At 45.8% G+C, this 18,598-nt stretch overlaps 1 protein-coding gene across 1 annotated transcript in view; it reads left to right on the top strand.

The window, feature by feature from the left end:
* The window catches only part of MYH10 (myosin heavy chain 10), a 159,633-nt gene that overhangs the window by 119,029 nt on the left and 22,006 nt on the right, over positions 1-18,598 (top strand). The window contains exons 20-28 of the mRNA XM_017850377.1: positions 1,824-1,932; positions 2,039-2,170; positions 3,036-3,242; positions 5,708-5,845; positions 6,982-7,105; positions 9,515-9,686; positions 11,154-11,366; positions 15,155-15,299; positions 16,642-16,848. Coding sequence (XP_017705866.1) covers positions 1,824-1,932; positions 2,039-2,170; positions 3,036-3,242; positions 5,708-5,845; positions 6,982-7,105; positions 9,515-9,686; positions 11,154-11,366; positions 15,155-15,299; positions 16,642-16,848 — 1,447 coding nt within the window. The remainder of the gene's footprint in view (positions 1-1,823; positions 1,933-2,038; positions 2,171-3,035; positions 3,243-5,707; positions 5,846-6,981; positions 7,106-9,514; positions 9,687-11,153; positions 11,367-15,154; positions 15,300-16,641; positions 16,849-18,598) is intronic.

The following is an 18,598-nucleotide window of genomic DNA, read 5'->3' as shown; positions in this document are numbered from 1 at the left end:
TTAAAAAAAAAAAAAAAAAAAAAAAAAAAAGACTTGGCCAATTCTTTTTGGCTGGTAGGAATAAGTTAGAAGGTTTTGTAAGGAGCAAGAATAAAAACAGTTATGAAGCAGTGGACTCAGGGAAAATTCTAACCAGCAAGGAGGAATTCGTTGGCAGTATGGCAGCTGTGGGATTCTTGCAAGGAAACGTGACAGGTAATTTCTGCTCCCAAACAGCAAGTGTCTGTCTTTTCTTAAGACACTCCCACTCCTGATACCGCTGTTTGCCTGGAGTGAATGAATAATTCGAAATGTTTTTCTTATTTTTTCCATCGCCTTCAATTGCTTCTCTTTCCCAGGAGCGTCCTATAGCTACTCCTGCAAGCTGTTATAAAAGGACTTCAGAGAAACAATTACAGATTATTTCTAGGAAATACCCAGTTAATTTACTCAACACACACATCCTCAGGAGGCCTGGAGTCTGTCAGTCACTTGGTTGTGTCCACAAAAATGCCTGGGCCGTGATCCCTGCTCCTGAGGAGCTCAGAGTCTAGGTGGGAGCACAGCCGTGTGAGTGGACTGTCGGAGTGGAGCATCAGCACTGTTAGTGGGGCCCAGGAGACTCAGGCCGTTCTGGTGCTCTGGAATCCAAGGATGTGATGTCCAGTAGTGGGTAGTCCCCAGAGGAGTGCGGCGCGCAAGGCACTTGGGATTGGCTGAGGAAAAGCCGCTAAGTTCTGAGTCTCGGAGTCCTTTGTCAAGATCTAAAATGTAGCTTCGGTAGCGTGGTGGGGTAGAAAGCCAACTGCTGGAAGCCAGGAAGTCAGCAATAGGAACGTTTGCCTGTGGACCCTGAGAGTTTCATAAGGAGTAGAAAAATATCAATTGTCAGTCGAAGGAATGGCAAGGTAATGAGCTTCATTTGGGCCTGGGGGTTGTTTTTGGCAGGAGAGGGTTTGAGGGTTTCTGTGTTCCTGAAGGAGAGTGAGAAATTGAAAACACCAGAGTGAAGGCGAATGGGAACTGGGTCTCAGACCCTGGTGTGGGGCTGAGGAGGTAGCAGGGTGTAGTGGGAAGCCCAGGTATGGTCATGAGGAGGCGAGGGCTCCACAGAGCAAGAGTCATCTCCAGGCCCTGGATGAGGCCTGGCCATAAATGAGAGACATTGACAGACCCACAGGCAAATGTTCCTATTACTGACTTCCTGGCTCCAGCAGTCAGCTTTCTACCCCACCACGCTACCAAAGCTGCACTTTAGATCTTGACAAAGGACTCCCAGACTCAGAACTTAGCGGCTTTTCCTCAGCCGAATCCACGTGCCTTAAGCGCTGCACTCCCATTCTAGCTTTTGAGTGCTGCGCTCCATCGTGGCAAAGTGGAGGCAAGGAGGAGAAACATTACCTTGGGAGATGGGGAGAAATGTTTCTTCTGTGACATATCAAAAGGAAAACAAGAGTAGCTCCTAAAGGCACGATAAAGAGCGGCAGCACAGAAAACGGGCCCTTCTGCCTACTGTCTTCATTGCCTCAGGAAAATCGGTGTCTTAGTGTGCGCAGTGTGGGTATATGGCTGAGTGGCAGCAGGACAACGTGCAGGGCAGCATCCATGAAGAAAGTCAGTGCAGGAACTGGTGCCAGGGGCCTGTGGTGGGCTGAGCAGGCCAACAAGCCAGTGTGGCTTCAAGCGGCCGGAACGACTTCCTTGTGCGTTTCACCCAGGACTTCAGTGATGCATCCATTCCCTATCCTAGACAAAGAACACGGGCCTTTAGAAAGGCTTCTTATGACAACAGCCATTCAGGTACTTTTTTCTTTACATCATAAGTTTTTCTTATTGTTCTTCAGGGCCTTTGCCAAGAAGCAGCAGCAACTAAGTGCCTTAAAGGTCTTGCAGCGGAACTGTGCCGCGTACCTGAAGTTACGGCACTGGCAGTGGTGGCGAGTCTTCACAAAGGTGAGCTCGGCTCACTTCTTTCCAGATCTCTTTCAAACAGCAGAATCTGATCAGGAAAAACCCACAGGAAAGAGCTGGAATGATAAACTGCTTAATTTTGTCATAGGTGAAGCCGCTTCTACAAGTGACTCGGCAGGAGGAAGAACTTCAGGCCAAAGATGAAGAGCTGTTGAAGGTGAAGGAGAAGCAGACGAAGGTGGAAGGAGAGCTGGAGGAGATGGAGCGGAAGCACCAGCAGGTGTGTGCGGTGACCCTGTAACTCCCACTTGGCCCTGAATCTCGATGCGATCTTGCACTGATGGCAACCCCCACACATTGCATTATGAATAAGCTATACCCACCATGTCATCTTATTTTATGTGAGGCCTTTTCACTCATTTCCAAATTGTATACATTTTGCCAACAGAGTTAACAGATACATTCTGCCTTGCATTTTAGATTTATGTAAGTTAAAATTAACCTTACCTCTTGCATCTTTGCTTTTGTGATTCTTGCTGTCAAGCATGTACTTAACACCTGTTTTCGATGAGGCTCCCAGTACTGTCACCTTCCTGTGTCTGTTGATGAGGGAAATAGAAAAACAGTCACAGGGCGAGATGCTTGAGTAGAGGTCACCACCTGTACTTTTCTCTAGCAGCAGTGGTCTTGAATGTGTGTCCCTCTTCTGGGAAGTCTTCATGGACAAAGCAGAGGCTCAGGAGATGGTTGTTGTGACAATAATAGAATTATAGTGTTCAAGGCCAAAAATATTAACAGTAAAGGCCAAGGATATCACTTACTACCAAACAGGCATTAGTAATCACCATGAACTTTATGGCGTTTGAATAATATTTTCACTCTCCTATTTATCTGTCCCTTGTAAATTACCTTCATAGATGAACTATAATGAATTTAATATGTATTATTCACAGTAACTTGTGACAACAGGAACAACCAAAATATTTTCATCTAGCTTATTTTGCTATAGACAAAAATGTATTTGAAAGTTCTGCTCATGATGTTATATATTTTCTTTGATGTGCATTGACCATTGAAATCACGGTGAATATATTCTGTGTACGTATGTAATGGAGCAAATCATTGACACTTTATTGTGACTGCAGCTTTTAGAAGAGAAGAATATCCTTGCAGAACAGCTACAAGCAGAGACTGAGCTCTTTGCTGAAGCTGAAGAGATGAGGGCAAGACTTGCCGCTAAAAAGCAAGAATTAGAAGAGATTCTACATGACTTGGAGTCTAGGGTGGAAGAAGAAGAAGAAAGAAACCAAATCCTCCAAAATGAAAAGAAGAAAATGCAAGCACATATTCAGGTATCTATAATAATTTTTACTTAGAAGCGTATTTTGGATTTTCCAGTGGGTCTGTTGAATAAATAGACGTCATGTTTTTGGATTCTTGAGAGAAGCAGAAGGGTTCTGGGTCGTGAGAAGCCACCCTTAGAAGGACGAGCATCATTTAAAACACACCTGTAACAGATTTTCTTTGAACACAGATTTGTCATTTTGAATAGGGATCCTTTTTTATGTTCTAAGTGGCATCTTACAGTTTGCAAAGAGATTCAAAGTCACAAACCTCCCAGGGTCTGTAGCATTCTGTAGAAGACCTAACTTGTCCTTCATGTTGTCAGTGATGTCTAATGAATGTTGCTCACTCCATTCATTAGATAGACATCTACTACGTGGTTTGGCTAATAAGAAATGCTCAGCACTGAAATAGGAGGTGGCCAACAGTCAGAATGAGAATTGTTTAAAACTAGCCCTTCCCTAGTACTTAACTTTCTTTTTGAATTACAGACTGTACTCATGAGGCACAATTTTTGGATTCCGATTGAAACAGGCAAATGTACTTTTTAAATGGGTCTTTATGTTGTAGGAGCACGGCCTGAAGGTTTTACAAATGAACTGTGATGTCTGGGATGTGCTTCAGAATCACCCGGGGGAGAAGGGAGCAGGTGGAGGCACACCCGAAATGGAACTGACCATGAGTTGATGCTTGTTAAGGGCAGGGTGATGCTTCTGTGTGGGGCTCATTATGCTGGTCCATGTGCTTAGATGTGTGTTTGAAATTTTTACAATAAAACACTCATTTTTGCAAGGGTTTCATTCTAAAATTAACAATGAGTAAATGATTTAGCCAAAGATACTCTTGAACATTTCCTTAAGTTGGCCATGTGTTCATTTGTACAACCCTAGTTTTGGTTTTTTGGGGGTTTTTTTTTTGGTTTTTGTTTTTTTGTTTTGTTTTTGAGGCAGAGTCTCACTTTGTTACCCAGGCTGGAGTGCAATGGCGCAATCTCAGCTCACTGCAACCTCCACCTCCTGGGTTCAAGTGATTCTCCTGCCTCAGCCTCCCCAGTAGCTGGTATTACAGGCACCTGCTACCACGCCCAGCTAATTTTTGTAATTTTAGTAGAGACGAGGTTTCACCATGTTGGCCAGGCTGGCGTCAAACTCTTGACCTCAGGTGATCCACCCACCTCGGCCTTCCAAAGTGCTAGGATTACAGGCGTTGAGCCACCACGCCCAGCCTGGGTTTTGTTTTCTTTAACTTTTTTTTTTTCTTTTATTGGAGGGGGTGGGAGCTTTCCACCAGAAACCAGAAAGCCTGCTAGACAAATTCTAAAAGAGATGTAACACTTTGTTTTTCATTCTAGTTTGTATGCATATATATTAAGTGTGTGTGTGTATATGTATATCATATATGGGGTACATGAGATATTTTGATACAGGCATGCAGTGTGTAATAATCACCTCATATAAAATGTGGTAATCTATCTGCGATCCTGTGTAATAGCATGTTTATCATAAACAGTAATGTAGATTATAAAGATCTGCATGTTCTAATAGAAATACATGTAAACTCTATACTCCTGCCCAGTTTGATGACGTGCTTCTGCTGTGAAAGGTACACTTGAACTCAGACAGCTCATTTCTCACGACCTGTACTATTTAAATTGTCGTTTTCATGTTCTCTTTCTCTCCTCTTTGGCCAAACATGTATATATTTGGAGTCAGCTAAATTAAATACACATTTGATGAGTGCTACTACATTATTCATGTTTGCCTGTGTTGCTATTATTCCAAAATGTGAATTTTAATTACTATATATTATTCCATTTAACAAATGTGCCAACATTTAATTACCAAGACCTTTTTGTGGCATGTTCATAGTTATTCAATATTATAAATAACTTATCACTTTATGTCTTTTTATATAAATCACATCTGTGACAATTTCCTGAAATTGCTGGTTGAAAGGAAAGGCTCATTTTCAAAGCTACGTTTTTGCCATGTTGGCTTCTAGAAGGATTGACCCAGTTTGTACTTTAGCCTCTAGCGGATACAAATGTCTATTTCACATAACTGCATTTCATATTTTTTAAATATCCCTGGCATTTTGAGAATCAAAAATTAGTATCTAGGCTGAGGCTGATGGATCATGAGGTCAGGAGATCAAGACTATCCTGGCTAACACGGTGAAACCCCATCTCTACTAAAAAAAGAATCAAAATATTAGCTGGGCATGGTGGCGGGCACCTGTAGTCCCAGCTACTTGGGAGGCTGACGCATGAGAATGGTGTGAACCCGGGAGGTGGATGTTACAGTGAGCTGAGATCACGCCACTGCACTTCAGCCTGGGCAACAGAGCGAGACTCCATCTCAAAAAAAAATAAGTAAACAAAAAATAGTATCTCGTTGTAATGCATTCCTGTGCATGATGAATGTGTGGTCAAATCTCGAGAAATTGGCGAGACTGACTGTGTGTTCTTCACAAGGACCTGGAAGAGCAGCTGGACGAGGAGGAAGGGGCTCGGCAAAAGCTGCAGCTGGAAAAGGTGACAGCAGAGGCCAAGATCAAGAAGATGGAAGAGGAGATTCTGCTTCTCGAGGACCAAAATTCCAAGTTTATCAAAGTAAGAGACTGTTTCCACAAAAAGCTGATTTTAGTTACGGAAAATATTTATATAATACTATGTTGATATACTCATTGAAAGTGACCTCAAACAGAAAATTCTCAAGATTTTAGGTTCATTTACTGAATTTTCTCTGTAAGTCTCTACTCGTACAGATTTCTAAAGACACAGGCACCACTGAATTTTTTAAACCTTACCAAATATCCTGATAATCTTTTAGACTTTTAACACGTGCATTTTGTGCCTATTGGTCACTCAGTGATTACTTGTTTCCATCTGTGCAAGCATTAATTCATCCACCATTGGCTGTGGGACTCTGAATACCAGGCAGCTGGGCCAAGCTCCCGGGGTGGGCACCAAGCCGTGTAAGCCTTTCTGCCCCTTTGGAGTACAGTCGTGTGTTGTTTAATGACGAGGACACAATCTGGGAAATGCATTGTGAAGTTATTTTATCCTCGTACGAACATCATAGAGTGTATTGGCACAAACGACACAGTAGAACCTACTACACACCTAGACTAGACGGTGTGGCCAATTGCTTCTAGGCCACGCACTTGTACAGCATGTTACTGTCCTGAATACTACAGGCAGTGGGAACACAGTGCTAAGAAGTACTTGTGTGTCTAAACATATCCAAACAAAAGTCCAGTAAAAATATGATAGAAAAGTACAGTAAAATGATAGAAAAGATTAAAAATGGCACACCTCTATTGGGCACTCAGCATGAATGGAGCTTGCAGGACTGGAAGCTGCTCTGGGTGAGTCAGTGAGTAAGCGCTGAGTGAATGTGAAGGCCCAGGACATTGCTGTACATGACTGCAGACTTTATCAGCGTGGCACACGGAGGCTGCAGTACATGTATTTTAAAAACAGAGTCATTGCACTGTGGTGCTATGACAGCTCTGATGAAGTTTCCAGCTCCATGATCATCTTAGGAGACCGCTGTCGTGTATCTGGTTCACCCTTGTCCAGAACATCGTTCTGCAGCACGTGAGCGTGTACAGTCTGCTGGGGGAGGCAGTGCTGATAGTACTTGTTTTCTCTCGAGTCAAAGACAGTTGACCTTTATGAGGAATACAGAACCCAAGTGGTTATTCTGAATGGCTTTTCTGAAGCAGTCAATTTTTCCTGTCCAGGAAAAGAAACTCATGGAAGATCGTATTGCTGAGTGTTCCTCTCAGCTGGCTGAAGAGGAAGAAAAGGCAAAAAACTTGGCCAAAATCAGGAATAAGCAAGAAGTGATGATCTCAGATTTAGAAGGTTAGTGTTTGGGGCCAGAGGAATTGAGGACTAGGACATGTGAGTGTTTAGCTTTTACTGTGATCAGAACATGCAAAAAGAAACAATATACATGGTGATTACTAACAATAAGGACCTTCAGTTTGGGTTGACTTATTAAAATTGGTCCCTTGGCTGGGCGCAGTGTCTCGGGCCTGTAATCCTCGCACTTTGGGAGGCTGAGGCAGGAGGATCGCATGAGGCCAGGAGTTTAAGACCAGCCTGGGCAGCATAGTGAGACCCCATCTCTACAAAAAAAGTTACAAATTAGCTTGGCGTAGTGGTGCGCATCTATAGTCCCAGCTACTTGGAAGCTGAGGCAGCAGGATTGCTTGCACCCAGGAGCTCACCATAGTGAGCTGTGATCGTGCCACTGTACTCCAGCCTGGGTGACAGAGGCAGCAGAATTGCTTGCGCCCAGGATCTTACTGTAGTGAGCTATGATCGTGCCACTGCACTACAGCCTGGGTAACACAGCGAGACCCTGTCTTTAAAAAATAATAAAAAGGGCTCTTAAGGTTATTCTGTGTTGCCTTGGAGCGATGATAAAATGGTTTTCCTTTTTTTTTTTTTTTTTTTAAAGACAGAGTTTCACTTTTGTTGCCCAGGCTGGAGTGCAGTGGCACAATCTTGGCTCCCTGCAACCTCGCTTCCCAGGTTCAAGCAATTCTCTTGCCTCAGCCTCCCAAGTAACTGGGATTATAGGCATGCGCCACCACAGCTGGCTAATTTTGTATTTTTAGTAGAGATGGGGTTTCACCATGTTGGTCAGGCTGGTCTCAAACTCCTGACCTTAGGTGATCCACCCACCTTGGCCCCTCAAAGTGCTGAGATTACAGACGTGAGCCACAGCGCCAGGCCTGGGTTCCCTTTTTTAACTTTGGTACTATGGTAAAAGATATTGCCCTTTAGTGGGCATGGTTGGGGTTAAGTTATTTGGGTCCTACAGACCATTGTGTTTAATCTAAAGCTGCATTAAAGTGCCCAGATTTTACCTCACAAAGGGACTGGCCAGTGACATAAAAGCTGGCAGATACAGAGAAGACACTGCTGAGGGCCAAGCCACAGAGTAATATCAGGAAATCCTAGGACATTACAGCTTCTGCAAAAGAAATGAAAAGAGGATGGAAGTTGGAAAGAGCAGCTAGAGACTGGTACCATCACCAGAGGGAGGGAGCTCTGTGCAGGCGCCTGCAGGCAGGTGCCCACTCTTTCTTAATGTGTGCGTTTATGATAGGAAGACGACGGGGTTGGCTTTTAAAAAATATTTGGGGTTTTATTTGTTTTAGTATAAACAAAAGAGGGAATGTCAGTATGAAATTACTTTCATAAGCCGGGCGTGGTGGCTCATGCCCGTAATCCCAGCACTCTGGGAGGCCGAGGCAGGCAGATCACGAGGTCAGGAGATCGAGACCATCCTGGCTAACACAGTGAAACCCCATCTCTACTAAAAATACAAAAAAATTAGCCGGGCGTGGTGGCGGGCGCCTGTAGTCAGTCCCAGCTACTCAGGAGGCTGAGGCAGGAGAATTTCCAGAACCCTGGAGGCAGAGCTTGCAGTGAGCCAAGATCATGCCACTGCACTCCAGCCTGGGTGACAGAGCGAGACTCCGTGTCAAAAGAAAAAAAAAAAGAAAAAGAAATTATTTTCATAAACCATTTGTACTAGTATATGGTTCTTCTGCTGAGGAAGTACCCATAAGCACATGTGCTTTTTTACTCACCTGTTTGATCAGGCTGTGACACTCGGTCTCATCCTCTCAGCAAATTGGTTCCTGCTGGAGAACACAAAGGCATACAGGTCGCTGTGAGGAAATAAATCATTCAGTGAAATAGATCACTAGGGCTGACTGGGGGATCGCTGCAGAACTTTAGAGGGGAGGGTGGAAAAGAGGCCTGGCCCTCTCTGCCCACTCTTCTGTCTCCTCTCTCCCAGTACTCGAGGATAGCAGTTTTCTTGGTTCAGACCAGGGGTTCCCATGGAAAAGGGGATGGGGTGACAGGCAGCTACGATTGCTGCCCCAGCACCGATTGCTGCCCCGGCACCTGCTGAGCCACTTTGCAAACCTGGGCCCAGCGATGGGTTTGACGTGAGAGGATTCGAGGCCCCTTCGGCTCTGACAGTGTGGCCTCACCTGCCATGAAAGGACATCCTTAGGACACTCAACTTCTTCCTTAAAATTCCCTCCCGACACTAATTTATCTCCCCTCCAGATCTCGTGGGTTTGAAATGACTGAGCAGTTGACATCAGGGCATGACCATGTCATCAGGGCAGTGACATGCTTTCGAATAAAATGGCTTATTTTCAACTTGGATCAGTCTGAATTTTAGTTTATTCCTGTGGTGAGTCATTCGGTGTGTTGAAGAGCCTCTTATGTCTTGCCTTAAAGAACGCTTAAAGAAGGAAGAAAAGACTCGTCAGGAACTGGAAAAGGCCAAAAGAAAACTCGACGGGGAGACGACCGACCTGCAGGACCAGATCGCAGAGCTGCAGGCGCAGATTGATGAGCTCAAGCTGCAGCTGGCCAAGAAGGAGGAGGAGCTGCAGGGCGCACTGGCCAGGTCTGCAGCCCCGCAGCTGTGCTGCACGGGAGCCCATGGGACTGAGTTTCAGCAGACTTTGTTATGTTCGGGAGCATCCAAAAACCCTGGGAGAGTGAGATGGGGTCTACTCGCTGTTTGGTGTGACCTGAGAGAGTGAAAAGTCCAGGCGTACAGATTTTGTCAGGGCAGCAAGAAAGTCTCATAAACCATCTCAATATTTATATTTAATATTTAATACTTTAAAATGACAAATTATATTATGAAACCCTTGGAAATTCATACCAGAACAAATTATTTCACTATAACAAATGTTTTGGTCTCTGTACATTACAGATTAACTGCAGTATGTTTATTTATTTTTTTTTTTTGACATGGCGTCTCACTCTGTCACCCAGGCTGGGGTGCAGTGGTGCAATCTCAGCTCACTGCAAACTCCACTTCCTGGATTCAAGCAATTCTCGTGCCTCAGCCTCCCGACTAGCTGGGATTACACGTGTGCACCACCACACGCAAATTTTTGTATTTTTAGTAGAGATGGTGTTTCACCATGTTGGTCAAGCTGGTCCCAAACGCCTGACCCCAAGTGATCCACCCGCCTTGGCCTCCCAAAGTGCTGGGATTACAGGCATGAGCCATCATGCCACCACGCCCAGTCTGTAGTATGTTTTAGAACTTGAAGGGAAATCACTTTTCAGAAATTATATTTCTCCACTGAGAGCATGATTCAATAATCAGTTCTAAACCATTCAGTTTAGAATACAAATCAGATTTAATAAATATATGTCTAATGTTTCATTTCTTTATAAAGAATAACTATTTGGCTACATGGTTATAATACTTGGAGTTTATAATGTGTTACAATCAAAATCTTACAAGAAAAATCTCCCTTACCTCAAACATCCCAGCTATTCCCAATCAGAAGAATCTTCCAACATTTTAAACCACAGACATAAACAAAAAGTTGCCCTATGGAAGAGAGGCACCTGGAGGGTGTGAGGATGAGAGCCTCTTTCTTCCACTGTGTTCTTTGAGCATCCCTGGTTTGGCTGCATTCCAGTGTGTTCTCTGAGCATCCCTGGTTTGGCTGGGTTCTGGTGTGATGGAGGAGGTCACTCCTTCATAGTTAGAAGCAGATTTTTAACTATAACAGCCTTTGACTTCAGAGAAAATGTTTTCGTATTCTAAGGGCTAAAGTAAGAGTGTCCTACCTTTTAATGGAGAAGCCTGGTCGTTTGGAAACGGGGCTGGGCTGGAATCTAGTTCTGGCTCTGCCATCATTAGCTTTGGGGCCTTCAGCAAGTCCTCTACCCAAGGACCTCCTCCTGCCCTCGCAGGTGCGGAGCATCTGCACCAGCCTCAGGCCCCAGGAGGAGGGATGTGGGACTGGGGTCTCGTGGAGAGGTGCTCAGGGGCTGGGGCTCACCTGAGAAACAGGCCATCCGGGCGCCGTCTCTGAGCGCCTCTTGTGCCCGGGTGTTTTAACAGAGGTGACGATGAAACACTCCATAAGAACAATGCCCTTAAAGTTGTGCGAGAGCTACAAGCCCAAATTGCGGAACTTCAGGAAGACTTTGAATCCGAGAAGGCTTCACGGAACAAGGCCGAAAAGCAGAAAAGGGACTTGAGTGAGGAACTGGAAGCTCTGAAAACAGAGCTGGAGGACACGCTGGACACCACGGCAGCCCAGCAGGAACTACGGTGAGTGTGGGAGAGGGAGCAGGGCCCGGGCGCCTGCCAACCTCTCCACCGAGCCCGCGCAGAAATGCCTGGTGTGCTTGCTGTCTTTGGGAGGTGGTGTGCTTTTCCTCGTGATGGCAGATGGAACGGTGATTAAACAGTAATGGTTAGAAACAGACCCGCCTATGGGTAGAAACACCTGTGCAGGGTACCCCACTTCAGCAGAGTAACTGCTGTTAGTAGTGTGAGTCCTAGGGTAGACAGCAGACTGAGGGGCACAGTGAGAGGGTGTGGTCAGAAAAGCTGTGGTCAGGGATGGATGTCTAGGGAGAGACAGTGACAGCTACACAGAGTGGGGGGCAGTGAAAAGAGATTTATAGAAAGATAGGACCAGAGGGAGAAGGGTAAACACAGGAATAGGAGGAGATACTCAGGAGGCCAGGCACTTATGCTGGCAGTGCCAGGTGGCGTGAACGGTGTAGGTAACCAGCTGAAAAGGGAAGGGTGCCTTCACAAGGATGAGAAGAAGGCTGGTGCAGGCACTGGGACAGAGGTGTGCAGTGGGCAGAGGCATATGCACCATCATGAGCCAGCAGCCGGGGCGGGCATGAAAAAGGTGACAAGCATAGGTGAACATGGCCAGAGAAGGCTCCCAGGTAGAAAACTGCAGTGTGGCAGCCCGCGAGTCTCAGGAGAGCCTTAGCAGTGAGCCAGTTCGCAGGCCTGGAGGTGCTGGCCTGCGGCTCCCACGGACTCACAGGCGTCGTCACTGTGGAGAGCGGTGTAGGGGGTGTGCCAGCTTGCTGTCCTGGCAGAAGCCGTCTGCTCCCTCCCACACTCACACTGCCAAGTGCCTCAGGGCTACCCCAGGAGTCCCAGCCAGAAGGGAACCCTCGCCACCTTGGCTGGCTGCAGGCACACCTGCTGGCTCTTCCAGGGTGTGAATGATGGAAAGAATAGCCCATCATCCTGGGGAGCTGCTGGGGCCTGAAATAAAGCAAGAAACACAGAGGGAATTATTTATGAACGCAAGTGTGGCCAGAGAGGCCGAAAATGGCCCAGAGCAACCAGGAGGGAAATGGGTTGTGGTGAAAACCAGTGCATTTCCCCAGAGGACAAGGATCTCATCAGCTGGGTCCACCCAGCAGCTGGAAACCTGGGCACTCGGTCGTGGAAAGAATGACATCATGGTGTCCACAGGGCAGGCCGGCTCGGTAGAGCAGCGAAACTGAGGTCAGATGGTGGGTGTGGGGAGACTCTCCATGCTGGAGAACAGAGGGGTGAGCCTTGGAATGTTTGCCATGATCCTGGCCATGAATATGTACAGCTACGGCAGCCGGACAGAGGTTGGTTGGTTTTTGTCTTCAGTTTTCCCCAGAGAGAGGAAAACCCCATCTGAGCCAGGCACGGTTCGAGGCTTCCTACCCCACTTTTAAATTTTATTTTATTTAATTTTTATTTTTTATTTTTTTGAAACGGAGTTTCGCTCTTATTGCCCAGGCCGGAGTGCGATGGTGCGATCTCGGCTCACTATATAACCTCCGCCTCCTGGGTTCAAGCCATTCTCCTGCCTCAGCCTCCAGAGGAGCTGGGATCACAGATGCCTGCCTCCATGCCTGGCTAATTTTGTATTTTTTAGTAGAGATGGGGTTTCTCCATGTTGGTCAGGCTGGTCGCGAACTCCCAACCTCAGGTGATCCACCGCCTTGGCCTCCCAAAGTGCTGGGATGATAGGCGTGAGCCACTGCGCCCAGCCCTTACCCCACTTTAGCAGAGTAACTGCTTTTCGTAGTGTGAGTCCTAGACTTCTCTTTGATATATCTGCTTTTTTAAAATCTAGAAACCACTGAACTAGACTTGGCTGAACTCTCCACTCCCAGCTGGGCTTTTGACTGCAATAGAAAATAAGGTTCTGATCATTTTTCCATCCAACCCTTGCAAAAAAATAAATGCACGTATTTATTAAAACCATGCCTATGCTCAGCTGTAGCACTCACGGATTCTGTTTTGCCTGCAGCTCAGACGTGTCCTCCATTCTTGCTAAGGACCCTTAGAGAATGCAAACCACCCTCCCTGGGCCCTAGTTCTTCCCATGATTAGTATAAAGTAATAGTCCTCTGTAAATCATCTACTCTTCTGCAGACTCACTGGCATTTTAACTTTCTTGAGGACTTTTGACGAAAGACTGAAAGAAATTGGGTTGTTCAGCCTGGAGAAGAGAAGATGAAGGTTTCCTTTGACCATTGGGTTCAAGTAGGGACGAGGAACACACACACAAAACTATTTTTCTAAAAGACAACATGCTGCTAGTAGGAGAGATTTCCCTAGAGTCTGATCAATGAAGCACTGGTCGCTAGAGTGAGCTGAAATAATCTCGATGGGAGCCTTGTAGAAGACAGGACCAGACCAGCACGTCTTTGACCTCTGGCTGAGCCAGTGGAACTTGGGGCTGAGCTAGACTGGACCGCAAAGAATCCTCAGTGATTCCTTCTGGCTGGGCTACATGTGACCATGGAGCTGGCAGCCACCAGGCCCTGTTCTCTTGGCACAGGGATCTCTCAGCCAGCCCCTGCATCTCGTGACTCCATGAGAAGAGAGGTGAAGAGAGGGAAAATGTGTCCACATGGGAATCAGTGTGTGAATCACTGTTCTAAGTTGTGACATGTTATAAAGTATAGAGCAAGCTTGCTAGAGATGTGCTTCAGGATTAGTGTGAGGTTGTAGCTAATCCAAAAGTGCTAATATAGGTCTTAGCAGGAGCACTGTTTACCTGACTGGCTTCTGTCTTCATCAAGCTTGTGCTTAAACATGGTGCTCAGATTAACAAATTTAGAGTGACTTGCCATGGGGAGTAAGAGCTCTTCTAGAAAGTGAATAACTCTAGTTATTCAGGTTACCCTGTATTTGTTATAGCCAATTTTTAAAATATTAGAAAGCCATGGAAAAATACTTAATGCTAATGTGATCTTCATACCGTAAAGTGCAGGTTAGATAAAAGCAGTTTATGTCAGAACATTCCCATTCTATGGCCATGGACCTGCTGTGTTCTCATATCAAACATCAGAGATCCTTTCTGAACCCTTTGAGCTGCCTTTTAATTTTCCTGCCGCTCCAAAAGATAATGCCCTCCTCCCCAACCTCAAGCCATTTCCTAGTAGAGTTTTGGGAGGATGTTAGTTCATTGCGGCTTCTTTACATGAATGGTAGAGTCTTGCTTTGTTACCGTGCAACATCCTGATTGCTTTGGCCTTTGCTACCCCTTCACTTTTGAAAATCTCTGGGAGACTCCCTTTTTCCAGTTTAATTCAATTCTGTTGGGGCTGTGTCAGGCAGTTTGGCATCTTGTGTTAACCAATTCCTGACCTCCAGTGAAACCAGACTGCCCAGAACAATTTGAAGACCCCCTAGGGATGTCACCCTGTGTCTTGATAAGTCAGATGTGGCATGGAAGTTGCACTGGTTTTTTTTGTGTGTGTGTGTGGTTTTTTTTTTAAAGATAGGGTGTCACTCACCCACGCTGGCATGCAGTGGTGCAGTCATAGCTCATTGTAGCCTCAACGTCCCAGGCTCAAGCGATCCACCTTAGCCTCCCCAATTGCCAGGATTACAGGCATGAACCACTACTCAGCTCTCTAGGAGGATTTCTGATATCACAGTAATAGACCTGCCAGCCTACTGGAAATAGCACATCAAATATTTATTAAAGGAATTTATGTAATATTTAAAACAAAAACAGTACTTTTCAAAAGAAAATGTGTTTCTAATCAGTCAGCTAATTCTGCTCTCTCTCAAAAAATGTCCTTCTGTAGTACAAAACGTGAACAAGAAGTGGCAGAGCTGAAGAAGGCTCTTGAGGAGGAAACTAAGAACCATGAAGCTCAAATCCAGGACATGAGACAGAGACACGCAACAGCCCTGGAGGAGCTCTCAGAGCAGCTGGAACAGGCCAAGCGGGTAAGGGAGACCCTGCCGTGTGCTGTGGCCTGGAGAAAATCCACCAGCAGACCCACTCCCGTCCTATCTGCCCATTCTGTTCAGTCATGTATTGATTATGCTCCAGCATCTATACGTCATTGAGTGGGCTGCTGGGTACCCAGTTGCCAAGGCAGGAGCGGCTTTCTGAAAACACACTGTCTACTTAGGGAAAAAAGCCAGATGCAAATACACGGATCCAGCCGCCATCTCAAATCACACAGTCTCCTCAGTGTCTCCTCTCACTAAATCCTTCTCCCAGTGGCTTCACTCAAAACCCTGAATGATTTGAAAGTCATTCTTCCCTTACTTGTCTGCTGCCAGTAAGTCACAAGTCCTGCCACTGTTCCCCTTCAGGGGTTCCTGACATTCATCTCTCCCTTCTTGTCCTTCCCTGCCTGTGATCTCACCGCAGCCACCAAGCAGAGTCTTGCCTTTCATTCATTGTTCCCGCTTCTGTATCTCAGACACAGGCTTTCCGTTCTGCTGAAACCGAATTTCTTGTGCCCTGTGACTCATGCCACCCCCCTGTGCAGACTGGCCTCCACGACTTCCCATAATCATCCTTGCCTTTGTGGCTTGGTCTTGCTCTGGTTTCCCCATGTCTCTGTTCTTTGCCTAGCCACATGCCACCTTTTAATTCAGACAATGACAATATTAACACTTACGGAACATTTGCATTTGTGTCAGGTACTGTGCTAAGTACCCTATGTGAATTGCCTTCCTTACTCTTTGTTACAACCCTGTGGCACAGTCTCCTATAATTCTCATTTAAAAGACAAGAAAACTGAGGCCCAGCGGTGTTAGGTAATTAAGCCAGGGTCACACAGCTGGTTCGTGGAAGGGCAGCTTGAGGCCAGTCTGGCCCAGATTCCCGTGTGACCACCTTACCACACCCAATCGTGTCCCTGAGGCAAGATGTCATTGGAGACACATCCTGTTGTGACCACCCTGCACCAGGGGTGCTTGCTCATGTTAGTACATGTAAAACAGTTTTTACACTAACAACACTTGTTTTATACAAAGGACAGTGTGAGTGATTACGCTGCAGACACGACACACCTGGCATCGACAAGGATCATTACTTAGCACAGTGAGCCCCGAAATACCTGCATCTGCTCCTCAGAGCAGTACGTACGCATGTGTTCCTTACATAGAAATCCTCACATTCAGAGAACAGCAAACATTTTCATTCACTCATTTAACAAATGTTGATCACAGGCTTACTGTGTGTTAGGCACAATTCTGCAGACTCAAAAAGCAGTCCTCTGTATGGAGTTTTAGAAAATAATTAGTGAATAATGTTTTCCCTTCCGTCTCCTAGTTCAAAGCAAATCTAGAGAAGAACAAGCAGGGCCTGGAGACAGATAACAAGGAGCTGGCGTGTGAGGTGAAGGTCCTGCAGCAGGTCAAGGCCGAGTCTGAGCACAAGAGGAAGAAGCTCGATGCGCAGGTCCAGGAGCTCCATGCCAAGGTCTCTGAAGGTGACAGGCTCAGGGTGGAGCTGGCGGAGAAAGCAAGTAAGCTGCAGGTAAGCCAGAAACCTCCGCTCTACACACATCCCACCGTAGCATGTCCCTTATTTACCATTGTATCCCTCTGTGCAGTAAGAGACCCACAGCCAGCGTGCTGTGTAATACCTGACAATTGCTGTCCAGTAAATACATCGAGTCTTAGGTGTCCCTAGTGTCTATTATTTTGATGAAGTTAAATAATACTTATTTTAAGAAGAAGACATGAATTGGACTTGATCAGTTCCACTTTGAATTGTGTTTATAGTTGCTTGAACAGTTTTAAGCACTTCAGCTTCTCCATTAGTCCAGTAAATAATAGGAACAATGGGCCAAAAAATTATACTTCACATTGGCAAAGATTTGCAAGAGTTTTATTTTTTTACACTGCTGGTATAAATTAGTGCAACCTTTTTTTTTTTTTGAGACAGAGTCTCGCTGTCGCCCAGGCTGGAGTGTAGTGGCGCAATCTGCCCACTGCACCCTCCATCTCCCGGGTTCACACTATTCTCCTGCCTCAGCCTCCCGAGTAGCTGGGACTACAGGTGCCCGCCACCATGCCCGGCTAATTTTTTGCATTTTTAGTAGAGACGGGGTTTTACCATGTTAGCCAGGATGGTCTCGATCTCCTGACCTCGTGATCCGCCCACCTCAGCCTCCCAAAGTGCTGGGATTACAGGTGTGAGCCACCACGCTTGGCCCTTTTTTGAATATTTTTAATACATGTTTGGTTGAATCCACAGATGGAACCTATGGATAGGAAGGGCTGAAATATTATTTCCAACTCTGGTTGGAAATAACTTTAATGTTTAATATGGACTTCTATGCATCCAGCAAAAACAAGATAGTCGATGAGTCCTTATTGGTAAGAAAAGATGTACATCCTATATTGCCACATTGAAAAAGCATTACAGAGCTGTGTTGTGTCAGAGGCCCAAGACCACATTACAGTACATGATTCTCCAGGACTCTAGGACTCAGCAGAGAGGCCTGCCCATGGCAGGCTGCGCTGTGGCTGTGCCGCCATCCACCTTCCCTCAGCTGGTGTGATGAGGACAGGCGAGAACCCACGGTGCCTACTGCCCCTCTGCGTCCCTCTGCTTCTTCCCAGCGCCAACTGTCATCAAAAATTATAAAGCATCTTATACCATGAAGATTTGTTTGGAAAATATTTTAGAAATATTAATTGAGAAGGAAAAAATATTATTCATTAAATCTGACCATAAGAAATAACTTAAATATTCATGATGAATATACAATACCAGTTTTTTAAAACCTTTAAGAACTTCCGGCCGGATGTGGTGGCTCACACCTGTAATCCCAGCACTTTCGGAGGCCGAAACCCTGTCTCTACTAAAAATACAAAAACTTAGCCAGGCGTGGTGGCGCACATCTGTAATCCCAGCCACTCAGGAGGCTTAGGCAGGAGAATTGCTTGAACCCAGGAGGCAGAGGTTGCAGTGAGCCGAGATCGTGCCACTGCACTCCAGCCAGGGCGACAAGGCAAGACTCTGTCTCAAAAAAAAAGAAAAGAAATTCTTGTATCCCTTTTATAGAAGCCTCAAGTTCTATAAGAATGTGAATTATACTTTCCTCCCAAAGCATGTGGTTAACGCATCTTCATGTGGAGGAGGACCAAAATCAAGCACCTGCTGGCCTTTCAGCCTCCCCTCAGAGGAAACAGTCACTCTTTCAAAGGCTTTGCTTTAATTTTTGTCTCTTCATGATAAAATAGAAGAAGGTAGAAAACCAGTTAGGAGACACCGCCTC

This window comes from Rhinopithecus bieti, unplaced genomic scaffold, assembly GCF_001698545.2.
Source record: "Rhinopithecus bieti isolate Rb0 unplaced genomic scaffold, ASM169854v2 scaffold_32008, whole genome shotgun sequence".
NCBI lineage: Eukaryota > Metazoa > Chordata > Mammalia > Primates > Cercopithecidae > Rhinopithecus > Rhinopithecus bieti.
Note: the sequence above shows the minus strand (reverse complement) of the source record. Positions and strands in the feature narration are given on the sequence as shown.